Raw genomic sequence first — 23,895 nt, 5'->3', positions numbered from 1 at the left:
TAGAAATAACACTTATTACTTATTAAGCATCTTCTTCTGAGAGAAGCCAGAACTATCTCTGTTTCAGCTTGATGATTCTTTATCGGCTTCCTTGGACGAGAGCTAGAGCAAAAGATACTTTCCTTTTTCAGATGTAGGGTATTGGAAAGTGGGGACTGGAGGGATGGCACTCGTGAGTCATAAATCTAAGAACAAATTCCCATCTGTCACTGCTGATGAGGCTGCATCGTGAAGATGGTTTTATTTCCGGGTAAATGCCCAATAGTGAATGTGGATTGTCTCTGGGTGTGCAGTATTGCATACCCTCAAGAGTATCTCCTTACCTGGGAAGGGAGAAACGTGAGGTCCTCCGTGGAGAAAGAGATTGCCCTCTTCCTTCCCCTTGCTTGGGAACACTAGGTCTGCAACTGATCCCTTGTGAACAGGACTGGGCTGCTGGGGTCACAGGAAAAATGCTGTTCTGGGGACTAAAAGCTTTGCAATCATTGTTCTGGCTATGAGCCCCACAGCAAGCCACTCTCTCATCTGTGAAATGGGAGCCATTATGCCCGCCCACCCTTCCTCCCTCTGGTGTATTCCGAGCTGAGGCCAGATAAGGAAGCTGGAAATATTATCTAGGGGCACTGCATGGCAGGATAAAGAAGGAGAATGTGGGGCAGCAGTATCCACATTTCCTGGGTCTACAGCATCTTCAATAGCTGTGATTCATCCTGTCGCTACCTACTTAGTACTCCTTTCATTTTGTGATAGGATTTATGCTTTTTAAAAAAAAAGGAGGAAGAAGGAGCTTTCAAGATCGCCAAGCTAAGGATGGAAGAACCTAATTGCCTCTAATAATGGGCAGTGAGCTATCTCTTCAAGGGGCCTGGAAAGCTAGAGCAGGCTGGAGGTGGGACTTACTCATGGCCAATTAGGCTGTTGGATAGCCCTGTTGAGAGCTATTTGCCCGAAGGTTGAGTTTAACTTTGCAGGTCTGTTTCACAGCTGTGGCAAAGCCCCTTTATTTTATAAGCTTAGTCTTTCTTTTCAATAGTACATCAGAGAATGCTTTCCAGTTCATCTTTCCAAAAACCAACTTGGGCTTGGCAGAAAATCTGCTTCCTTCTAGCATATCCAAATATCACCTGAGACTGCCTTTGCTCTAACGTAAAATCACACGTCTGGAGTTGTGTTTTGGTGTCTCCGTTTGGGGGGGAATGTTAGAGGGGGACTGGGGGTGGGGTGCAGGGAAGGGTGATAGGGTTGGTATCCTCCACCCTATAGTTAAATTCCTTCCCCTCTGCTTAGCCTCTCTCATCTTCTTTAATCAGTGCCGTGCTTAATTACCCCACCGCTCCCGCTTGTGTATGCATCACTGCCTTTCCCCCCAAGAAGCCGGACATTGCTTTCACTCTGAGTAATGATAGTAATCGCTGGTAGGGCAGACCTGTTCCTCATCTTTCTCCGAGCACATTTCTTATGGCAGGTGTCTAGTTCCTAATTAAGTGCTAATGAGCATGCCTAGTGGACCGTGATGCTGCTGCCAGCTCCTTCAGTTTTATGTCCTGCTACTGCCAAGCTCTTAAAAGGTGACGGAGCAAGAATTAGTGTCTTTGGGATGACAGGAAGGTGATTTTATGCATAAAGAAGTTGTTATTATGATCTCAAATGGTGAATGAGTAGTTTATAAATACTTTCCAAGAATACTATTAATGCTGCCTGCTCTGACCTCACCCCTTTTCCAGTTTCCCTCTCATTAGAACTGTGCTCTCTTTGGAAGGAGTGGAGGTTTAAAGAGAAGGTTGGCACCTAAAGATTTTTAAAAGGTACTAGGAGTGGTTGAAAATTTACTGTAAAATGACTATAGATGCTGACTTCTGCCTTTTAGATGCTGCTTTCTCTTGCTCTTGAGTGCCGGAAGCATAATGTTTAGGATTCAGTCAAAGATCAGTGGTCAGGGTGGAAATTGCTGAAGATCTGGTGTGAAGATCTAATATATTCAGTACGTGCAAGGGTGTAATAAATAAAACGAGTAATTGAGTCCCAGGGAAGTGAGCACAAATCAGAATCTTAAGAATTTCCTAACATTACACCTTGGAAATTGAGCTTTAATCGTTTTTACTGTCTCATCAGAAACGAGTTTTATGTTGGACAGCTGAAATGTGGCCAGATTTATGGTGCAAGGGCCATTGCTTGGATACTTTTTCGGTTCCTGCAACAAATCTTAAATATATGAGAGCAGTGATACTCTAATGTGAACAGGTTTCTAACTTCTGGAATGGGTTAAGTGATAGAGGCGAAGGCATTTGGGAATGGGGACTTGGTCATCATGGTTGGAGTCCCACACAGCTGGTGGGAGTGCCTTCCTCAGCAAGGTTCTTGGCCTGAGTCTTGGTGTTTTCCTCTGTGACACGGGAGGGTCACACGGGAGGGGGATGGGTTTGGGGCATGGGGCCCAGGAGAAAGGAAGGGATAAACAAAGTTTTGTCTCTAAGTTTCCTTCCATTTGTCACATGCGTGGCTCCCTGAGGGCTCCCTCTGTATGTGGTGGTACCATGACTAGAGCACAGCCATGAGGGTCCTTCCTACGTTGACTTCACTTCCCTGCCACCTGGTGGGAGAAACTCAATGCCTTGAGCCCCATCTGTGAAATGGGAATATCAGTACTTCCTCCATTCTGTGAGGGCTTGATGGGCTAAGGGCACACAAGTACACGAGAGATGCTAGTTCTTCCTGCTTTCTAAGTTCTGTTAACTAAAGATAAAGTTTGGTTTTGTCTCATCCTAACGTTGTGGTAAGTTAACGCAAGAATGCTGGGGTGCAATGGAGTCACCTAGTAACTGGTGACTAGTTGAGAATATAGTTTCTGTATATTAGGATGCATATCTGCACCTCCCCTATTTTAACCTTTCTGAAGTCAGAATGAGTCTGAAATCCGTGGCATCTTAGATTCAACGATGCACTGGATTTCATCCTTGGAGGCGCTTAGAGATGGAACTCACCACCGTGTGAGGGCTTACTAACTTATCCAAGGTTGCTAATAATCAGTAGCTACACTTTCAGGGGGTGAGTCAGGCCAGAAAGTGACAGTGTCGATCTGAGGATTATGTTTTGGGAAGATTATATGATATCAGGTAACTGAGCAGATGAAAGCTTTTGATGGACTGAAAGTGCTAACCACATTTTTTTCTCTCTTTCCTCCCTGTCTCCTTGCTCCCTTCCTCTGTGTGTGTGTGTGTGTGTGTGTGTGTGTGTGTGTGGAACCTCCTGTTCTGTCTCCTCCATCCTCTCCTGTCACGTCTGCTGCCACCACTGCCACCACCCCCCTCTCTCTCCCTCCTCCTCTTCCTCTCTCACCGCCACCACCAACAGCAGCAGCAGTTGCAAGCTCAGCATCTTTCTCACGGCCATGGACCTCCAGTGCCCCTCACCCCTCACCCTTCGGGACTTCAGCCTCCTGGAATCCCGCCCCTCGGCGGCAGTGCCGGCCTCCTGGCGCTGTCTAGTGCTCTGAGTGGCCAGTCTCACTTGGCAATTAAAGATGACAAGAAGCACCACGATGCAGAGCACCACAGAGGTGAGAGGCCGGGCAAGCCGGATTAGGACCTTGCCCTAACACTCTTACAGTGCTGCAAAGTTTGTGCACCGCTAAAGAGAGCCCCAACCCATTCAGAGAGCAAACAATGAGCTAAGAGGAACTGTCTGTCGCACAGCTTGGCCACTGAAACACAGTTCACCCTGGAGGTTTTCAGGGTTTAACGTGGGCATCTGTAGATTTCTCCATCTCTTTAGATGGCAGGCATCTTGACATCTTGGCAACTGCCTCATTAATGCCAGTGGCCTGTACCATATTATGGAAAACTGTTAACTGCTTAATTGGGTAATTTTCAAAGAAAGTAATGTTGTTAAATGGGGCGAAATAAGAAGTTAAATTTGAAAGTGAATGTGTTCAAATGAAAGGTTTGATAATTGCATCTGTTACTACTTAGTTTCATAGGCTTTAATTCTAGTATGCATTAAATATTGGGCAAAATTGCACTTGACTAATTTTTGAAAAAAAGTAATTTATTCTGTCAAGAAATTTTAAAAAAATAGGCTTTTGTGTATGGTTAAACTGTAAATCTTATGTTTACAAAATACTGTAATTTTCAGGAAATCACTGTATTAGGAATGTGCAATGACTTATATAAATAAAAGCCATTTTAAAACTGTTTGGGGCTTGTGTTCTAATTATTCCCCCCTTTTTTTTATTTCTGTTCTTGCCTCTGTGTCTGAACGGGCATGTCTGTGCGTTTCTTGGTAACCTCGGGAGCAGACAGAGAACCAGGCACAGTAAGTACCCTGACGCCTGCTGCACATAAACGCGTTCTCCCCCCCTGCAGTGCACCCTCAGCCGCCTTTCTTTAAACACAGGCACAGACACGTATATTCTACTCTCTCTCAGCGACCTGTTGTTTTTCTTTGTTTTTTAAAAAAATATGACTGTTTCCCCCCACCCTTTGTCTTTTATAAAAACTTCCATCAGGTGAGAGGGAGGCAAAGCTGTTTGCTATGATTACTCACTTGAAAATACACTTTGATCCCTATGTGCCCCAGACCCATTTAAAAAATATGTTTATCATTGCACTTCGAGTCCAGGTTTACCTGTAGTTTAAGAGAGTATTCATTTTTATCTTAAGTCAGTTCTGCAGGCAAGAGGTCACCCATATGTGAAATTAGTTAGTATTGTGTTATTTCTACCTAAACCATTCATTATCCTCTGCGAATGCGTCTTAGTTTCTAGGTTTCCATATCTAGTTTTCTTTTCATAATTGTCTTTGGAGTGTGAACTTGAACTTAACTTTATTTTAGTCCAAAGAACTGAGTGTCTGAGTAAGCTCTCAAAACCAAGGAAATTCAGTGCACGGGGCTCTGTGCTTATCGAGTTCATTTTTTTTCCACCAGCCTAAATCTTACTCATTTTACATAAAGCACGTTTGATCTGTACACATATCTGCCGGTTACTTGTGGGGAGACCTGTCTCTAAAATGCGTCTTTTACATGTTGTGGAACAAACAGAATGAGAAATTGGCCCCTTTTCAGCTCAGATAACCTCCAGTTTTTGCCCCCTTCCTTCCTTCCTTCTTTCTGAACATGGCAGTATTTTGATCATCTTCAATCTAAATATTGTTAAAAAATAGGATACTGAACTTTTAAATCACTCTGATACTTTCTTATGTTTGGGGGGATGATGTGTAAACTTTTTCAGTTTAGGCACCCCTCCACACACACCTTCTGTGTAGAATGGTAGCTATTTTTAAAATTCTCTTTGGGACAGAGCTTTGTTTTACTTCATGTGTCAGGATGTATTGGTGGAATGGATAATGGTGAAAGGATGAGGTAGGTTTTCTTTGGAAAATGTTGGGAGGAGAAAAGGGGAGAAAAAAATTAGATCTAGGGAATAAAATTACCTACTCCGAAAGTATGGACCTAAGTAAACTGATTTATGGAGGTGACCTTTCTATTTTGCTGTTTCAGTGTCCCTATAGATTGTCATCTTTTCTGTCATGTTCATTCAATAGAGTATCACATTAAAAACCCTAATCCTGGGCCAGAGAATAGAGATGGCAGAAGATGATGCTGGGAATGCCCACATGCATTAGTCTGCTGCATGTTTTAATCTATTGAATTTATTCTAGGTTTGAGACTTGATTTCAACTTTATGTTATCAGTACTACTGTTCCACCTTACGTCACGGTATATTTATTGAATGCTTACTATATGTAAGGTAATATAGGAAATATATCTGTAGTGAGGGATGTGTAGGGATATGTAGGTACATGTATCACAAGCCCTTTCTCAAAGAACCAAGGAAAAGCAACAAAAATACTAGAAGATACAAGGCTGCAGAAAGTTTTAGCAAGAGTTCTAGACAGTTGTGGAAGGGATACCATGGTGTATGCCTCTCTGAAATGCCAGTGGCAGGAAAGAGTAGAATTTGCACACTTAAGCTCGTAGAGGCATTTTTCCATAACTCGGTATGACTGTATTTCTGAGTATGTCTAATAATCTGTGTGTAATTTTGGCTGGAAGATGTAATCAAGAACTTGACTGGGGAAGTGAGGGGGAGGTGGACGAAGGTTAATGAGTTGTACCCTTAAAGAAGTACTAAATCGTTCTTGAGTTTCAGGCAGCTGTGGATTGTTTTCAAGTCTAGTTAGTTTAGTTTGTAAGTCCGTGTTGAGTTAGCAATCTGAACTTTTAAGTCCAAATGTGGTAGATACATTGCATAAACCAATCTATAAAATAATATAAAATACATGGTTACTTAATGTGTTATTTGCATGTCTCCTTTTTCACACCAAATTTTTGTCAAGTCTTAATAATAATTTCAAAGAGTATTTCCAGAATAAGTATATATGCTGAGTTTCCTGTGTAATTATTACAGAAAACTCATGGTAATGATAATATAAAATGGAGAAACGACACTAATTTTTAATCTAAAAATTTAATTCAGTCTGTAGAGAGGAATTAAATTGTTCACTGTCCGTATAAGTGGGATTTTGCTGCAGTTACATAAAATTAACTAGCTCTCTTCAAACTTTGTGTAAAATTAAATATGAGACTCAGTGGGTAATGAGATGATGTGTACTGTTAGCTCCTAAAATATTATAGTACTTATCTGTTTAATAAAGTGGTTTGAATTATGAAGTTGAATTTTACTTGGCAGATAAAGTCAGTTCATTGCTCTGTACTGCTGTTTCGTTTGTTCACTCATCGAGGGGTTAAGAGCAGTGGCTATAGGGCAGCGATTTTCAAACCTTATGGTCTCAGAATCTTTTACCCTTAAAGTAACTGATGACCCCAGAGAACTTTTATTTATGTGTGTCATATATTTTGAAAATTTTCTGGGTTAGAAATAAAACATTTTAAAATCGCTTAAACAGATAAAGAGCTACCTGTGTTAGCATAAATAACATTTTTAATGAAAAATAACTATTTCCCAAAATAAAAAATTGCAGTGGGAAGAGTAGTTTAGTTTTTTTTGCACATTTGCAGATGTCTTTAATGCCTGGCCTAAAAGAGGGCAGTTGAATTCTCCTGGGCTTCTGCATTCTCTTTGTTGCCATACATTGTTTCGGTTTAAGTACTGGAAGAAATCTGCCCACAGAGAGACACCCTCAGGGTCCTTGGACCAAACTCTGAGAACCTCTGCCATAAAGAAGACCAAGGAGTTCTAAAAAATTCTAGGCTGGCATATAGTCTTGTTTTTTTCCTGCCCTTCCTTCTATGTTGAACAAACATGTTTTTTATATCAAGTTCAAAAAGCAGGGACTTATGCCGGAGGGAGTGTGAGTGTGTGTGGATTGTTATCGGTGAGCCTAAAACTGGTTCATAGATAGTTTATGTTTATTTTTAGTGACAGATTATTCCATTTGCTGGTTTAAGGTTTTATGGTAGGAAAACAAATGAACCTTAATGTAACCTGTTTAATGTAAAACCCAGGAAATAAAGGTGCTGAGAACAGAGAGAAAATACGGACACTATTTTTAAGTTTCTTGTTTCTGAAAGGGATGAATGATAAAGCTAGTAACTTTTGAGAGGTGTATTTTGCTGTTTGGCTGTTTTCTAATTCGCAAACCTTTTTTTTTTCCTAACATAAGCCTATTTACCAGAGTGCTACTACTGAGCAAAAAAATGACCTAACAAAAGCCCTTACTTCTTCAGGAGTAATAAAAACTTTAGATATCCCAATTAATTTAAAGATGAATTGCACTAAATTTTGGCTGAAGGGAATGCACTTTAGATACGTCTACTTGAAAGACCTGGAGTTAGAGAATTGACACGGAGTTGTATGGGTTTTAAGAAAAATGGTAGAATGGATGTTTAAATACTCATTCATTTAGCATATTTATTGACCACTTACTATGTGCCAGGCACTGGCTGAGGCACTGCGTATACTTGCTGCCATTTTGCAGTGATAGCTTTTAATGTCAAAGTCAAATTATGTGTTGAACGAAAAGCACTGAAATATCTAACTCATGTGATCGCTATTTGGAACATTTGGAAGAGGGAGGAGACTTGAGGGGGCTATGTGGGAGAGACTCAGGACAGGGACGATCTGTAGACCTAAGGCGGGTTCCTAGTGGACTTCAGAAGGTCCTGGGACCCCTCTAAAATTGTATGCAGAGTGGGTCAGTGCTCTTACATAGTGCTGAGGAGAGATCATAACATGCATTAAATTCTCCAAAGGGGTTCCTGGCCCAGAAAAGTCTAAGCACTTTTCATCTACTTCAGAGGTCAAAATGGTGCGTCACCATCATTTTCTCAATAAGACACCAAAGTAAGGAGGTTGGGTGTCTTTGGTCATATAGTTAATTAACAGAGGTGGAGATTTAGATCATGTCTTTCTGAGGGACCCTGTTGCCATTCCTATAACATTTCTAAAATTATGTTCACATTTAGAACTTATTTAAAAGTAGTTATGACAGCCATCACTTTATTTAATGTAAGGGGGTGTCTTTATCTTTTTCTTTTCTAGCTGTTGTACTTCACTAGTTTATTGGCAGAGGTAGGACCAGATCCTAGTTACGGACCACCCATCCCTTCACTCTTTTCTAAGACGACACTCAGCAGTATAGAGAGCAAGGAGGAAATAAGGTGTGAGGCTTGCTTTGGGGAATACTTCACTCTTGGCCTGTTTCTGAAATTTTATTTTTTTGAATGTCACAGCGTCTCCCAGCGGCTCTTCAGGACCGCGGCACTGTGGGTGTGGGGGGAAAAGGGACAGCGATAGAAAGAACATGGGTTTTGGACAAAGGCAGACCCCAGTGGAGTTCTGGCTGCACAGGCAAGATTTCTCATCCTTCTATAAAGTGGTGATGGTGGCTGTCTGCAGGGTGAGGGTTTAGGGACTGCAAATGGGAAGTCGTCAGACATACCGTAGCAAGCCTTTAGGAAAGTCCTCCCTGACTCTACCTGCAGGGTAGCCAGACAACAGTAGATGCGTTGTTAGTCACCGTCAGCGTAGTTACTTGTGGTTTCCTTTTTAAAAAATGTGTGAGGCTGTTGTGGAGGTGAGGGCTCACATGACCGGTGACCATTCCTAATGATTCTTAGTGTGTCAGCATCACAAAACCCATCCCAGCCTCTTAGGAACTTGATCAGTCTCACGGTGCTCGAATTCATCAAAGGTAAACAGGGACCAGGAGGAGGTGTTTTCGCCTAAATGTTGTTGACCTGACTTATGTCAAGGAATTGCCTGGAGATAAAGGATAAAACTGAAATGAATCACCTGAAATCTCAATATTCAGGCGCAGCGGAAAACATTAAGTTTTCTTAAGCGGTTGCCTCAGTAGATTTTTCTTTTGGCAGAATTTAAAACTCTGTGCTTAAAAACATAGATCTTCTGGGAAAGCCAGCATCACTGCCACGAGAAGGGTGACCCCCTGAAGGAAGGAAAGCACTGGCAGCTTCTTGCTTGTCGGGAGTGGCGTGTTCCTGTGCCAGGTGAGGTGTCTGCTCGCTGTGGGGCCGGAGCTTGCCAGGCAGATGTCAGGACCTGTGCGTGACCAGAGAATGTTCAGGTCTTACCTCCCTGAGATCTCAGTGAGGATAGGGCATCTTTAAACAAACAGAAAGCAGGTAGAGGCTATTTTCTCCCTCCACAAACTTTTTTAGGCTTCATTTTGTGTTCTGTAATTAGAAACCTTAATGCCCACCCTTTGGAGCAGATTTTGTAAACTTTTATTTTCCTTTTGGCCTGATCATCATCTTCAGTATTCCCTCTAGAACACAGTAAGCAATAAACTTTGTGTCTCGGTCTTTCTGATGAGGAGAGATGGGTTAAGTGGCGTCCGATATCCAGATACCACAGTCAAGTCCTGACCCAGTGCTTTCTAGTTTCAGGACCTTTTCTTGCAGTAGAAGCATCTCATCAGGGGCTGAAGAATGACGAGCACTTCGAAAACATGCTTCTAGAAAAGGTTTGAAATACAAATTTGATTTTGGCTGTGACCACGGTCCTGATTAGGGGAATGAAGGTGTTACGAGGTCATTTAACGATTATTTTTAAACAGTTATATTTGTTATGAGCTCCAGAGTTTTTTTATTGGTTTTATTTTGTTTTACGTGGAGAAGCAGGGTGGAAGGGCAAGCTGTGGATGTAGAGAGTTGATGCCGAAGGCATTTTGTGGTTTAGTACTTCTTCCAGCCCAAATACTCACTGGGTGTGTATGTCTGGCTCCGTTTCATTCCGAGTATCCTCCTGTGTCGCCCGTCTGCGCCCGACAGTGCCAAGTTCTTAGATCGAGGTGCAAGAACACCCTGTTTTTTTGTTTTTTCACATATTTTGCCTTTAAACAATATGAAAACTAGACATGTACCCTTTAGGCCTGCTTCACAGCCAGTCTTCCAAGATGTGATTTCCACATTTCCACATGTCTCCACTTGCTTCCACTCTTCACTGTTGACAAGTGGGGATCGTTAATCTTACAGGTTAAAAATGCATTTGTCACACAGAATACTTGAATGACCAACTGGACTGCAGCACGAAGTACCACACAGGGTGATGGCTTAATTGGTACCAGGTGTGGATGAGAAGGCGCAGAGATGTGATGGGGTGCGTCCTTACCTCATTGTTTTAATGTTCACCGAGAAGTTAATTGTCAGTGTAGAGTGTGCTAGCAAATTAGGTTCCCACTGCCTTAGTGTAACTGAGGATAAATGAGGTGTCATGAGTTTCCAATCTGTACCTCTGACACAGACACTTTTCCTGTGAGGAGGACACCGTTCCCAAGGGGAATTAGCATGGCAGCTAAAGAAATCCATTTGAATAATGTGTATTATTTTCACATTAGGGAAACCTGTCTCGCTTTTGCTGTCTCCATGAACGGGTTTTCCTTTCACGTTTGCTGCTGGTGGCTTCAAGGTTTAGACTTGGTTGGCAGAAGAATTGCTTTGAGGTCTCAGGATAGATGAAGGATACATGAATACTCTTATAAAGGGTTTTGGCCACACTGACAATGTAAACATGCTTTCTTTTATATATTCTGGAGTTTACCTTCCAAGATACCTCTGTATACATGAACAACCATTCCTGTTAAATTGCCAAAGAAAAGTAAAATTCTTGGAATAAGAATTTAAAGACTATTTTTTATTCATATTAAAGCAGCTGAGTCTCTTTACCTTGGTCTTGAGGGGGTGGGTGTTCAGAGCATGAAATAGAAACATGATTGTCTAGAATGGTCAGAACAAAGGTGGTACAGGGTCCAACTCTTGACATTTTCTTCTGATTCGACTGAATGCTCTTTGAAGTTCAAAAGACTCTTCTGCTTACATGGTAAGTTCTTATATGAAGGTATGGTTCAGTACTTGTGTGTTTGCATGTTTATTTTTACTTTAAGAGAATACACTGTCCAGTTCTACCCACGGGGTTCACATTGCCACCAACTCTAGTTAACGTGCCCACTCAGCAGGGAACGGTTCTGGTGTGTGTTTTTATAAAACATGGTTCACCTATTTGGGAAATGGTGCTCTGGATCTGACCACTCAAGGAGTGCACACCAGTCGTAATATTGGAAGACCTCCTACTTTTTCTTTTCTCTTCTGAGCAGCTTTTCTGCTCACTCTTGTACCTGTTCTTTTTTTTTAATATATAAATTTATTTATTTATTTTTGGCTGTGTTGGGTCCCCGCCTCTGTGCGAGGGCTCCCCCCAGCTGCGGCGAGCGGGGGCCACCCCCTATCGCAGTGCGCGGGCCCCTCACCATTGTGGCCCCTCCTGCCACGGAGCACAGGCTCCAGACGTGCAGGCCCAGCAGCTGCGGCCCACGGGCCCAGCCGCTCTGCGGCATGTGGGACCCCCCCAGACCAGGGCCGGAACCCGCGTCCCCTGCATTGGCAGGCAGACTCTCAACCACTGCGCCACCAGGGAAGCCCCTTGTACATGTTCTTAACCATCACATCACTGTTAGTGCAGGAAGTGACCCTCAGGAAGCACAGGGTAACCACAGTGAACAATTTGTCTGTTGTCAGTGCCGTTGCCCACTGAGGTTTTAGGTTCTCAGATATTTCAGATTTTAAGAGGGATGGGTCCCTTCTTGTGGTTCATAACGTTTTCTCTGTTCTTACACCTCATCAAGTCATTTCATGTGTAGTCTCATATATATAAATGGAGAGAAAAGCATGCCTGTTGGGCTAACAGGTCTTTTGGACACTCTGTCTTTGGTACTGAACATTTCAGAGGGCGCTTGTTTTCTTCAGAGACTTCTCTGGTCTGCCTCTCCCCTTATCGTTTTACTTGGCTCTATTCCCGTCAACGTGTGCAACTTGTTAGGTGCAGAAAATCATCATGGTTTTCAAATTTTAGCTTGTTTTGAAGACATAATGGGCTTTTAGATCTTGATATGCTCAGATTTGTAATATCCCCCATGAGCTGTATAAGACTTCTACTCAGAGTTCTTGTAGAAGACATAAGGTAAATAAGATGATTTTGTTTGGTTCTTAAGAAAATTTTGAAACAAAGGAAAACTTATATACAGTCTGGAAATCCCAGTTCTCAGAACATTTGTAGAAGTCTGCCCAATAGTTACAGCGTTTGAAAAAGTCTGGGAGATGATTAAATTTTACCAGCTGCAAGGTGAAATAAAACATCAAGTTTCTTGGCTAGAATTAGAGTATAGCAGTCAGTGTGGTAACACTAATTCTCATGTTGATTAAAAAACTCTGGCAAATAAAAATTTGAAAGGGGAATTTTACTTGATGAACGCTGTTTGGTCGATACATATCTTTCAAGATATGGACTCTGGGAAGAGAAGGCTGCAGCAGCAAATAGGTCTGTGGAACCACTATTCTTGGTGGTCGATGTGGCATGAAGCCAGTGCTGTGAGTACCTGGGCTGCTTTGTTGCTGTCTGCTGGGGTCTTTGTTAGTGTGCATCTTGGGCCGGATTCATGAGTGGAAAGCCAGGAACTTGGGACTGTTTTCAGGTCATTTAAAAGTAGGCTGTAAAATGTTCTTTTTTTTTTTTTAAATGTTCACAATTTTGTTATGGTGGGCCTCTAACCAAGTAAATCAAGATGTGTCTGTGATTAGGAGGTGGGGGGAATCAGAGATAGCATGCAGTAGGCATTATTATGTCACATTAGAATATGAAGCTCAATAGGTTAAAGAGCCAATGTGACTTTTAAATGAGAAGTATTTGGGGGTCAAGTATTTGGGTCCAAGTATTTGATGTATATAAACTGAGTTTAAAAATCACTTCTTCCCGGAGCACAGGCGAGTTGACTTAAAGGATAGTGCTTCTTGACTTTAGGCAAATTGCCTTCCCCTCTGAACATCCTCTAGATAAATTGAGGAGGGTGAAGAGGGTGGATATGTGTTAAGGTTGCTTTGGCGTCTTGAGAAGTTTGGTCCTAATTATCTTCAGTGTTTAGAATGCATGACTTTTTCAGTAACTTAAAGCGAAGCAACCTCAGTTTTATTCTTTCACAAACAGGCTTTTAATCAACATTTAAATGTTGATTAAATATTAAATTTTAACGTTAAATTTGAGTCTGTCTTCTCCTCGTTCAAATCTAACAAATCAAGGTAAAACCCTAAATTTTGAAGGATCCAAAGGATATTCAGTCAGTACGCATTCTCAAAATATGTGTAAAGTGGCTCAGAACAACCATCAAAATGACTGTATTCCACTTCTGAGCCCTGAGGAACATAAGACGGTACGTGAGAACAAAACGCAGCATGAGGGAAGAAGACTTAATGGTATTAGGAGACGTCCAGTACTACCCATGTAGTCACTTTTGGGTTTCTGGGGAGCAAGTGAGGTAGCCAAGAGGATTAGGGTCACCTAGGCAGTAGTTAAGCAAGACTGTTTTTGTTGCCAACAGCAAATGAAGTCCATTAGGCTGGAACTATTTGCTTAAGTCAAGAACAACAATGAAAGCAGTGTCAGGGCTGGAGGATGTCAGGGACAATTACACACAGCAAGCAAGTTTCATGGGAACAAGGGTAAAAGAAAGTGGTTCGTCTTTGTTGGGGCTGCAGCGTGAGCCAGGCACCCCCTGACTCTGGACTGTGGCTCTCCCAGGCCTCTGCCGCCCATACTCTTTGCTGCCTTGTTTTGAATCAGTTTTACAGCATCAAAGGTATGATGAGACATTTCGTTTTGTAACTTGTCTCAATCTTCCATCTGAATGGAGCCAATTTTCAGATAAGCAAGGGTGCTAATTATCAGCCCCATCTAAATTTAGAAGAACTTTCAGAGCTTTGCAAAACGCAGTCAGATTACAGGCCTCACTTAAGCTGCTCAAACGGGAATTTAACTTCTGATACGGAGACGCAGAAGCCTCAAAGCTTGACGGGCTCACAGGTCCAGCCAGAGGAACGTTATTGTTTCTAGCAGAAATTGCATTGTTCCTAATAGGCGTGTCGTTTACTTTTATGTTCACAGTACCACTTGACATTCAAAAAATCAGATCATTAAAAAGCTGTCTTCGGATGGCTGAGTGGTTTGGATGCCCCCTGCTAATTACAGCAGGAGGGCTACACAGGGGACCCTGGGGAAAGAGACTTTTAAATTGTGAGTGGACACCGACTCTATGCTACATTCTGCTGGGCAAGTGGGTAGATGTCAAGTTGAATATGATACAGCCTTGACCTTAATGTATCTGGTCTGAGTCTGGAGGAGGAGACTTGGGGGCTGACATAATCTAGAAGACAGACAGGTGTGTATGGACACTTTTTCCACATGAGCTCAAGCTGCTTCTCCCCTCCCCAGCATGTAAGCACTTTGCAGTTTTGTTAAGTCTCCTGCGACCTGTCAGGCTGTGGGTCTGGGTCAGAGGGGTTAGTTTTTAGCAGATATTTACCAATGTAATTAGCTCAGGGATCCAGCCAGCTCACCTTTCAGCCCCACACTGAGCTCAAGACGTTATTCTGAGCTTCTCTATATTGAATTGCATTGGTCCCTCCCTGCTGCTTTTATGTAAGCCTCCTGGCATTTGTGGAGCTTGAACGGTCGTGAATGAGAGCTCAGCTGCTTCAGAGGCAGCCTCTGAAGTGGGCAAAGAGGCTTCAGAATGCCTTCTGATTCCCACTTTTGATTTCCTCCTGTGTGTGGTTGAGATGAGAACGTTCCCATGGTGGGGTTCACGGTTTTCACGGGGGAGTTTTGAGAGCCAGCCACCTGGCTAATTTCCTTGGGCTGGTTAGGAACGAAGACCCATCCATGGCCTCTAAAAATGGACCATTAAAGATTTGCTCATGGTACGTAACTATTGCTTTAGAGATGGTCTAACTTAAAGGTTTCCCCAGGCCCCTTCTATTTTATATTGTGGCAAAGAAAGGTAGCATTACTGTTTGTTGGCCCTGGACTCCCCGACTTAGTTCTTCAACATCTTTCAGAAACTGAGGTTATCTGGGCTTTGAGAAAGAAAGTTTTTGCACGGCCCATTCAGCATTGTTCAAGGCAGTAACACACCACTGAACAAATTGCCCCCTTGCGTATGCTAATCCCGCACTTAAAAGAACTCATTGTAACATGTTCTGATGCTTTAGCCCCGAGGGGAGATGGGAATTGAAGGGATGTCACATCGTGTCATGTGACCCTCAAATATCTAAAATGCCTGTTTTCTTTGGGTCAACAGTTCATACTCAGCACATGTGAATGAAAGTATCCTGTGTGGTTTGTGGAAAAGATTAGTCCTTGTTCCCGCTTTTGTGTGTGGGAGCTGGCCTTGCTGTTGAAGATTCACTGGCTGGAATTCCTGCTTTGGGTCTTAAATTTCAGTGCTCTTGGCAAGGAACACCAAATCTTATTTTCAACAATAAATTAGAAGAACTCAAAAGAGTTCCTTCATTGTGACTGTGGAAAATGTGATTTGCCTTTTAGGAAACCATGCTGTTAATCCCACCCGTTCTCTTTGTGTCTTTTTAGAGAGGCACACATTGACTCTTACAGTCACAGAATATGTCTAATAGAGTGATCTCAGGTTTTGCTCATAGGCCATTCTTATTCCTGACCAGGGAGTCTCAGTAGGAAAGAATGAAAACACATCCGCATATAAACAGCAGGCTCCCATTTCTCTAACAGCAAACAGAACAGAAGAACATTTTAAGTGAGCAGGGCCTGAAGGATCCACCAGGCTTTGGACGGCTTGAGTGCATAGTCAGGGTCTCCCTTTTAAGTGCCTAAATCTCTATAAATGTTTGCCATCAAAGTCTTCAGATGAGACGAATTAAATGGAATGAAAGGCCATGTAGGCATCACCTTTCTAAACCAGCTATCACATCCAGGTGGGGTTTTCATGTGTACAGGGAGACCTGGGAAGAAATCTTTGATTAATTTTTTTTGTCTTGCAGAGTAACTCCCTCGTGGTCCCAGACAGTCTAAGAGGCACAGATAAACGCAGAAATGGACCCGAGTTTTCCAATGACATCAAAAAAAGAAAGGTGGACGATAAGGACTCCAGCCACTATGTAAGTAAATAAAGGACTTGAAATAATATTGGTTTGCTTCCTTGCTCAGCTTCTAAGTGAGTATACAAAGGACCTCTAAGATCTTAGTGACAATTTCACATCCCTTAAAATAATAGTATCGGGCTTCCCTGGTGGTGCAGTGGTTGAGAGTCCGCCTGCCGATGCAGGGGACACAGGTTCATGCCCCGGTCTGGGAAGATCCCACATTCTGCAGAGCAGCTGGGCCCATGAGCCATGGCCGCTGAGCCTGCACGTCCGGAGCCTGTGTTCCACAATGGGAGAGGCCACAACAGTGAGAGGCCCGCATACCGCAAAAAAAAAAAATAATAATAGTATCAAGAGGATAGATTCTTACATTGTAGGATATTATTTCCATCTTGAGCTGTAAATTATGCATCTGCCAGGCTTAGTATTAAATTTTAGGCTTTCTGCCGTAGTTACTCATGAGAGGGAATACAGAATTGTAGGGCTGGCTTCGTGGTGTGCAGCCTGTGTAGCTGCACTGACCCTGGTCTTGCAGGGGCCCTGCCTCACCATTGGTTTCATGCTGTGCTCTCCAGCTTCTTCAAATTCTCAATTTTGAGGCTAGGGCCTGCATTTTCATTTTGTACTAGACCTTGCAAATTTGGTAGCCTGTCCTGCTAAAATAACAAGGGCAAGAATTCGGTGTCACCAACTTACCTTTTTGAATGCCATTCTGGTAATATATTCAGGCTCTTATCATGTCTTAAGGCAGAGTTCGTCCTCTTCCACAGGGAGCAGTGTAGTGATAAAAGTCCATGGTAAAAAAAAAGCCTGGAAGAAACACTGGGGGTATCTCGTTCAAACCCTACAGATGAGATCACACGACTGGATGTGAGGACTCTTGACTTAGATGTAGCTAAAACCACATTCATGAGGAGAGCAAACCAAGCCAAATGGCCATTGGTGCTGGTCTCGGCGTCATAAACATTGCAGCTGACAGATGCCTTGTAGTTTCCTTGTGTGTCCCCGAGTGTCTGTTTCAGGATGCACACATTCTCAGGAACAGTGTGGGAGTAGAATTCCAATTAGGCCACTCCCCACTGCCCCTGGAGGAAGAAGTGTCTACCTCTGGCTGGCTGCTGTGCAGGCTGTGCGGAGGTTTCCACGCGAGACCTCTGCCTTCTGCTGGCTGGCGCAAGCCAATGGCTAACCGTGGGTAACATTTCTTGGGCAACATCTCAAGTTAGCGTCAGGTACTGTGTGCTTCTACGTGGCTTGTTTCATTTAACTCTGAAAACAACCCTGTGAGTTTTGTATCATCCCTCCATTTCATTGATAAGGGAAGTGAAGCACAGAGCTTTTAAGTGATTTGCCCAAGGTCAGAATTAGCGGCACAGCCTGGAGACAGTCTGACTCCAGGATCCATGCTCTTTATCACCATGTTAGGATTCCCAAAGCGAGAGCCTAGGATTGGATATTTTGCCAGAGGTCCTCAAATTGGTCCATACTTTGTACCATAATAACATCCCAAGAACCCAAGTTGTTGATCTCCCCACCACAGCCCAAGCCTTTTTAGCACATATTTACCCCTTATCTTTTGCCCAGAGCCAGTATCCCACACAAGTATGTTTATATATGGCATCAACTGTTAATAAGCTAGTCAAGAAAGTCCACGACATACAGAAATTTGCAAGTTTGCCAATGATAGAATTCCGAGTTGCTCTGTAGATAAGTTATTTAGTAGTGAGGGATCTAGAATCCATAGCTCTGCTGACTTTTTTGTAACCTGTTTGTACTAGGTATGTCTAGTTGTGTAGGTAGTTGAGGGTGATGTATTGAGATGATGTTGGAGAACCTGGGGCAAAGGACTCAGACCTTAGATGTTTGATGACAGGTGTATACTGTACCGTGAAGGTTTATATTTGCAGAAGGGTCCAGTACAAAGCTAAGATTTAAATTTCAGACTACTTAAGGACTCACTGCACAGTTCCATTATAATAAATTAGTTATTTGCTACCTTTTGCCAGTTTGGTCTGTACATTACATTAACTGTTTTTATACTGGGGTTTTTTTTTTTCCTAAAGGGAATCCCCCTAGCCTTATACTTAGTCACCACCACTCTCGGTTTCTTTCTTTTTTTTTTTTTTAATCAGTGGCTTTTTTGGTTTGTTTTTGTTTTGTTTTGTTTTTTGGCTACACCATGTGGCATGTGGGATCTTAGTTCCCCAACCAGGGATCAAATCCATGCCCCCTGCAGTGGAAGTGCGGAGTCCTAACCACCGGACCACCAGGGAATTCCCGCACCCTGGGTTTCTTAACACCCGGCAATGTTTGTGCTTTTCTGTGGGCTTTACTAAGAGAAAGTAAATTTTCTTTAGTATTAATTTTTTCTTTTATTGCATGAAAATATTTCTTTCAATAGCCCGTTATTTTTAATTACCCAGGCTTCCTCATTGGTTGTAATCTTTTGTTATTGCTAGTGAGTTGCATGGTGCCTTTATAACGATGACTAAAGGTATATCTAGTAACACATTACTGAAGAAAGTAAACTGGATCTCCCGCACTTACTGCTTTAGGTATGGCTAGATAAAACATTTAAGACATGAATTTAGAGTTGAGGGTACCTTTCTAGCTGGACTTGGGGGCCACAAAAAGCTAATGGGTGACACCTGCACTTGTACTAATATGTCTCAAACATTATTTGTGTATTCTTATTTGACAGTGACATCAGTAAAAGCATTGTGTAGATCATAAACCAGGGGCCTGCTCCTTTTTGAGAATAGGACCCATTGCGATAACTTATTTTTCCGTATGTCCGTTGTATTACTCTGTACTAAAAGACATATAAGGCCTTTTGGCTAAGAAAGTAGACTTCTTCAGCCTGCCCTGAATTTGATTTAGGAGTGATCACGTTAAATTGAACAGCTTTTCTGAAGCTTTTTGAAACTCAGTGCGTGCAACCTTGGAGTTTCCTCTGATTAGCCAATTTTATGGCTTCATGTCAAGACATTAAAAGCCCTAATGTAGGATGCCAGGGCCCTCCAGATACTGCCATCCTATCTTCCTTCCATCTCAAGAATATTCCAAGCTGATTGCTAAAGAGCTTTATTCTTATCATGAGGTTAGATCTTGGTACATTATCCCAACCAGTAGCCAGCTTTGTTGTTTGTAGTTTTTTGTTTCCTTTATTTAATTTTTTGTAGTAACTAGTAACCCCATGGGAACAGGGTTCAAGTTTGTCTTTATAATTATGAATTGTCCATGAACACTAGAATTGATTGGCAGCCTTCAAGGTGATACACAAAAAAAATCAATGACGTGAAATTGTGTTCTTTTTAGTTTGTTTGTTTGTTTTTTGCGGTACGCGGGCCTCTCACTGTTGTGGCCTCTCCCGTTGCGGAGCACAGGCTCCAGACGCGCAGGCCCAGCGGCCATGGCTCACGGGCCCAGCCACTCCGCGGCATGTGGGATCTTCCTGGACCGGGGCACGAACCCGTGTCCCCTGCATCGGCAGGCGGACTCTCAACCACTGCGCCACCAGGGAAGCCCGAAATTGTGTTCTTAATTTGAAATCCAGTGGGGAAAGATCTCTGAGATAAGGATATGCAGATTTCAGATTATAAGAGAGATTCAGCTGCTGCAAACATTTATTGAGCCCTTACTGTGCGCCAGGTTTTACGGCTTGCCATCACCTGTTGTATACACATTGTGATTGTTTAGCTGGTGTGCTGCTGCAGCAGAGTTTCCTGCCTGGGTCTTTGCACGTCCCCAGGTCAGATGCGAAGGGGAGACGGTGGTATTAATTACCAGGACTGGCATTCTGGAAGGGAGCCCAGGTCATTTGCTAGTCTGTCTGCTACCAAGAGCTACAGAAATTTAATTGAGCCTCAAACCCTTTAGTAAATGGCATTAAAATTTCTTTTTTTTCAGGACAGCGATGGTGACAAAAGTGATGACAACTTAGTTGTGGATGTGTCTAATGAGGTAACCATTCTCTTTATCAAACTTTATTTTCAGAGTGACTTGTGAGAGAAAGGAAGTGGAACCACCATATTTTGGTCTTTTGCAACTTTACACGTTAAGGATTTAATGGTTGTTCGTGGATGGAACAATAAGTGTCTAAAACCGACACAAACTTTTGTTTCCTTTAAAAAAAAAAATCTGTTTCCCTAACCATTTTGGATTCCTAAGTTGGTATCTGGTGCTCCTTTCGGTCCCGTGCCCTCTGGGCAAAGTATCTGAGCATGAGGGAAGATACGATTATTTCTAGATTTGTTTCTTTATGGTGTCTTCATGGGTGCACTCGCAAACACCATCCTATTCATTGTAATAGCAGTATTAGGTGCACACCCTCAAATCCCCCAAATCTGAAGGACTTTCAGGGCTCTCCTTTAATTTGGCGAATTGGTGTGGAAAGATCCGTCCATTCTAAGTGAAATCACGAGCCCTTTGCTTGTGCTTGTTGAGGACCCCTCGTCTCCACGAGCAAGCCCCGCCCACTCACCCAGGGAAAATGGGATCGACAAAAACCGTCTGCTAAAGAAAGACGCCTCCAGCAGCCCGGCATCCACCGCCTCCTCGGGAAGTTCCACTTCTTTGAAATCCAAAGAAATGAGCTTGGTAGGTCATAAGAACTGTCACTTGCCTATTTAGCAGTTTAGTTTTATCAGGGAACCAGAGGTTCCCTAAAGTATTTGAAATGTGGGGTTTTTACTAATTGAGAGTTACATTTTTAAGGGTTTAAAAGTGAAGCTCATCATTCTGCTTTCTGTCCCCATGGTGATTACTTTTGCCCTCTGGGTCGTCTATTTTGGGCCATGATTAGAGAGAGATAACAAGCTTCCATGCCCATTTCCTTCTTACTTGGGGGATATGTTCCTGGCATAGGCTCAACTTCCTAGTTGGCAAATGGTTCAAATGCCTTAGGTCCTAAGGAGTCCTCATTTTCTTAAGCGGTACACTTCCCCTGGTTTTAGACTGACCCACCCTGTTGGGTCATGTTGTGATTGGGTTGCTGGGCAGATGGTGATGTACTCAAGGCGGCACCAGGGGAAGCCTGGAACTCGGGGGGGGGATGTGGGTACATCAGGCCAATTCATGCTTTCAGTCATTCAACAAACATCGTGGAGTATCTCATCTCTTCACTCACCATAACTGCACCATAACAACCCTGCAGTTAATCCCTACATAGTCCCTCAAGGCATTATCCCATTTCACTGATGGGGAGGGAAGCTGGAGGAATTTGCCAAGTTTGCACAGCTCGTCAGATCCAAGGCCAGAGGGAGCTGGGGTCTCTCTAACCCATGTTCTTTGCTACCCCAGAGTGCTTCTCAGACTATGATTAAAGGGACACGAAGGGTTAAGATGCAGAAGAAGATGCCCTGTGACCCTGTTACTCTCCTGACTCCTGAAGGCCCCTGCACTAGTGGGTCCACTCTGGTTACGTTGGCAAATGGGTGCAGCTGCTGAATGCCAAAGAGTTATTTTTTTAGGCACATCTCTCAAAATGATAGGACTAGGTCTAGGGCTTTTGCCCCTGAGATGCCAGTTTGCTTCTCATCAAATTGATGGCTCCGCTGCCTCTCACTGTTAGTCTCAATCCCACTGCCATTAAGCAGCAAAGGTAGAAAGGGGGTCCTCCCTGTGATATTCTCGATGACCGGGGCAGTCGCTTCTGAGTGACCGGGAACTTTCCTCTGGGTGGTCATCCTTCAAACTTGGCCAAGATCCAAAGTCCACAAGCCTGATGAAAAAATACTTTTTAAAATAAAATCTGCGGAGGAAGGAGTGTGATCATGTTCTGTGTCTCTAGCTAGAGTTTTAATTCTGGCAGGAAGAGGAAAGGTCAACATTTCTCCCTCACAAGTTAATGCTGTCAACATTGTGTGGATTTATGAAAATTGGCTGCGGGAGTAGCTAGAAGGTGCCCAGTGTCCCAGCTGCTGTTGTGATAAATTGTGTAATATGGCTTGGATTAAAAATAATACTCATTTAATTTGTTTAATGATACCAGCATGAAAAAGCCAGCACGCCTGTTCTGAAATCCAGCACACCGACACCTCGGAGTGACATGCCAACGCCGGGCACCAGCGCCACTCCAGGACTGCGTCCAGGCCTCGGCAAGCCTCCAGCCATGGACCCCCTCGTTAACCAAGCGGGTAGGGCATTGCCTCTTGTGGGCTGTGTTTTGTTTTTCCCTTTCCCAACTTGATTCGTCAGTTCAGCTCTCATGCAGTTTCCTCGTGAATATGAGATGCACTTTCTGCCCCCCTCCCTCCTTCCTATCTCTGAAAAGCCATGATAAGAAACAGATGTTTGTCCTTGGGTTTCAGCAGCTGCACCCTGTTCAGTCTCTGACTGTTTACATTTGGCTTTTCTTTTATTTCCAAATAATCCAAATCCCAGGGACTTCAATAAAGTTTCTGATAATTATTCCGCATGTAAGCTCCTTACCAAGCTATCATTGTGTGTCTGAGTTTGCTAATATTGACTGAAACAGCCTGTCTGACCGGCCCAAGTGTGCTTCTTGCTTGCTTTAGTTGGCCAGTGTTCTGCCGGTATATCCCTTAGGAATCATGGTCTCTCCTTCAGGAGAAATTGGGAGGGTTTCACTGGGACCCCAGCCCCTGAATAAACTCATAACTTTTAACTTTATCTTCCTCCCTGGCAAAGGAAAAATGTAACACTCTGGGCCCAGAGGAAGAGAGGCCCCAGCATATTCCCCCTAAACCTGTGCTCTGGTTTACATAAATCCAGGATCAGGTTTTCATTTGGAATTGGTAGCAGGTAATGGAAAATTGGGGCTGAAGGAGAAATCTTGGATTTTATCAAGAGAACCTTCTTTTGAGTTTAAGTCAACGGGTAGTGCCTGTGCCTTGGTTAGCCTTCTGTGAACTGGGTACAATGATGCTGCTTAATCTCCCTGGTTCGCAGTGTTGCCCAGTGTACCGACCAAGGAGGAAATATGTGGGCAGTTCTTCCCCTGGGGTCCATTCTTTCCTCGAGATGAATTCAGCTCCAGGGAAGAAGGAACCCTGTGTAGGATTTGGAGTTGGTACCACTCTGCTCCCCCCAGCCTTCTCTCCTCCTTCCCTATAATGAAGGGCACTGAAGAGGACCCTGGAACTGATGGTCAGGCTGGACCTGAGCGGCCAGGTGAGTCACGTGCAGCTTGTGCTTCCTTGCAGCGGCCGGCCTGAGGACGCCCCTGGCGGTGCCGGGTCCGTACCCTGCGCCTTTCGGGATGGTGCCCCACGCGGGCATGAACGGCGAGCTGACCAGTCCCAGCGCCGCCTACGCCAGCCTCCACAACATGTCGCCGCAGATGAGCGCGGCCGCGGCCGCGGCCGCCGTGGTGGCCTACGGGCGCTCCCCGATGGTAGGGATGGCGGGGATGGCAGGCAGGCAGCCGTGGGTGGGCGCAGGCGGGCGGGCGGGACCCAAGGAGCGGCCAGCGGCCTGCAGTCCCCACGCCTGCAGACAAAGACCCAGTGT

General features: G+C 43.6%; 1 protein-coding gene across 4 annotated transcripts in view; it reads left to right on the top strand.

Annotated features, from left to right (window-relative positions):
- Positions 1-23,895, top strand: part of TLE1 (TLE family member 1, transcriptional corepressor) — a 511,226-nt gene that overhangs the window by 462,521 nt on the left and 24,810 nt on the right. For 2 of the 4 annotated variants that reach the window (XM_049711660.1, XM_049711659.1), the window contains exons 7-13: positions 3,352-3,556; positions 4,295-4,311; positions 16,321-16,437; positions 20,332-20,385; positions 20,869-21,021; positions 22,415-22,559; positions 23,589-23,779. In XM_049711660.1, the coding sequence (XP_049567617.1) occupies positions 3,352-3,556; positions 4,295-4,311; positions 16,321-16,437; positions 20,332-20,385; positions 20,869-21,021; positions 22,415-22,559; positions 23,589-23,779 (882 nt within the window). Of the gene's footprint in view, positions 1-3,351; positions 3,557-4,294; positions 4,312-4,340; positions 9,945-16,320; positions 16,438-20,331; positions 20,386-20,868; positions 21,022-22,414; positions 22,560-23,588; positions 23,780-23,895 lie in introns of those variants that run through there. The other 2 variants (XM_049711657.1, XM_049711656.1) reach the window with 2 other exon arrangements.

This window comes from Orcinus orca, chromosome 6 (genome assembly GCF_937001465.1).
Source record: "Orcinus orca chromosome 6, mOrcOrc1.1, whole genome shotgun sequence".
NCBI lineage: Eukaryota > Metazoa > Chordata > Mammalia > Artiodactyla > Delphinidae > Orcinus > Orcinus orca.
Note: the sequence above shows the minus strand (reverse complement) of the source record. Positions and strands in the feature narration are given on the sequence as shown.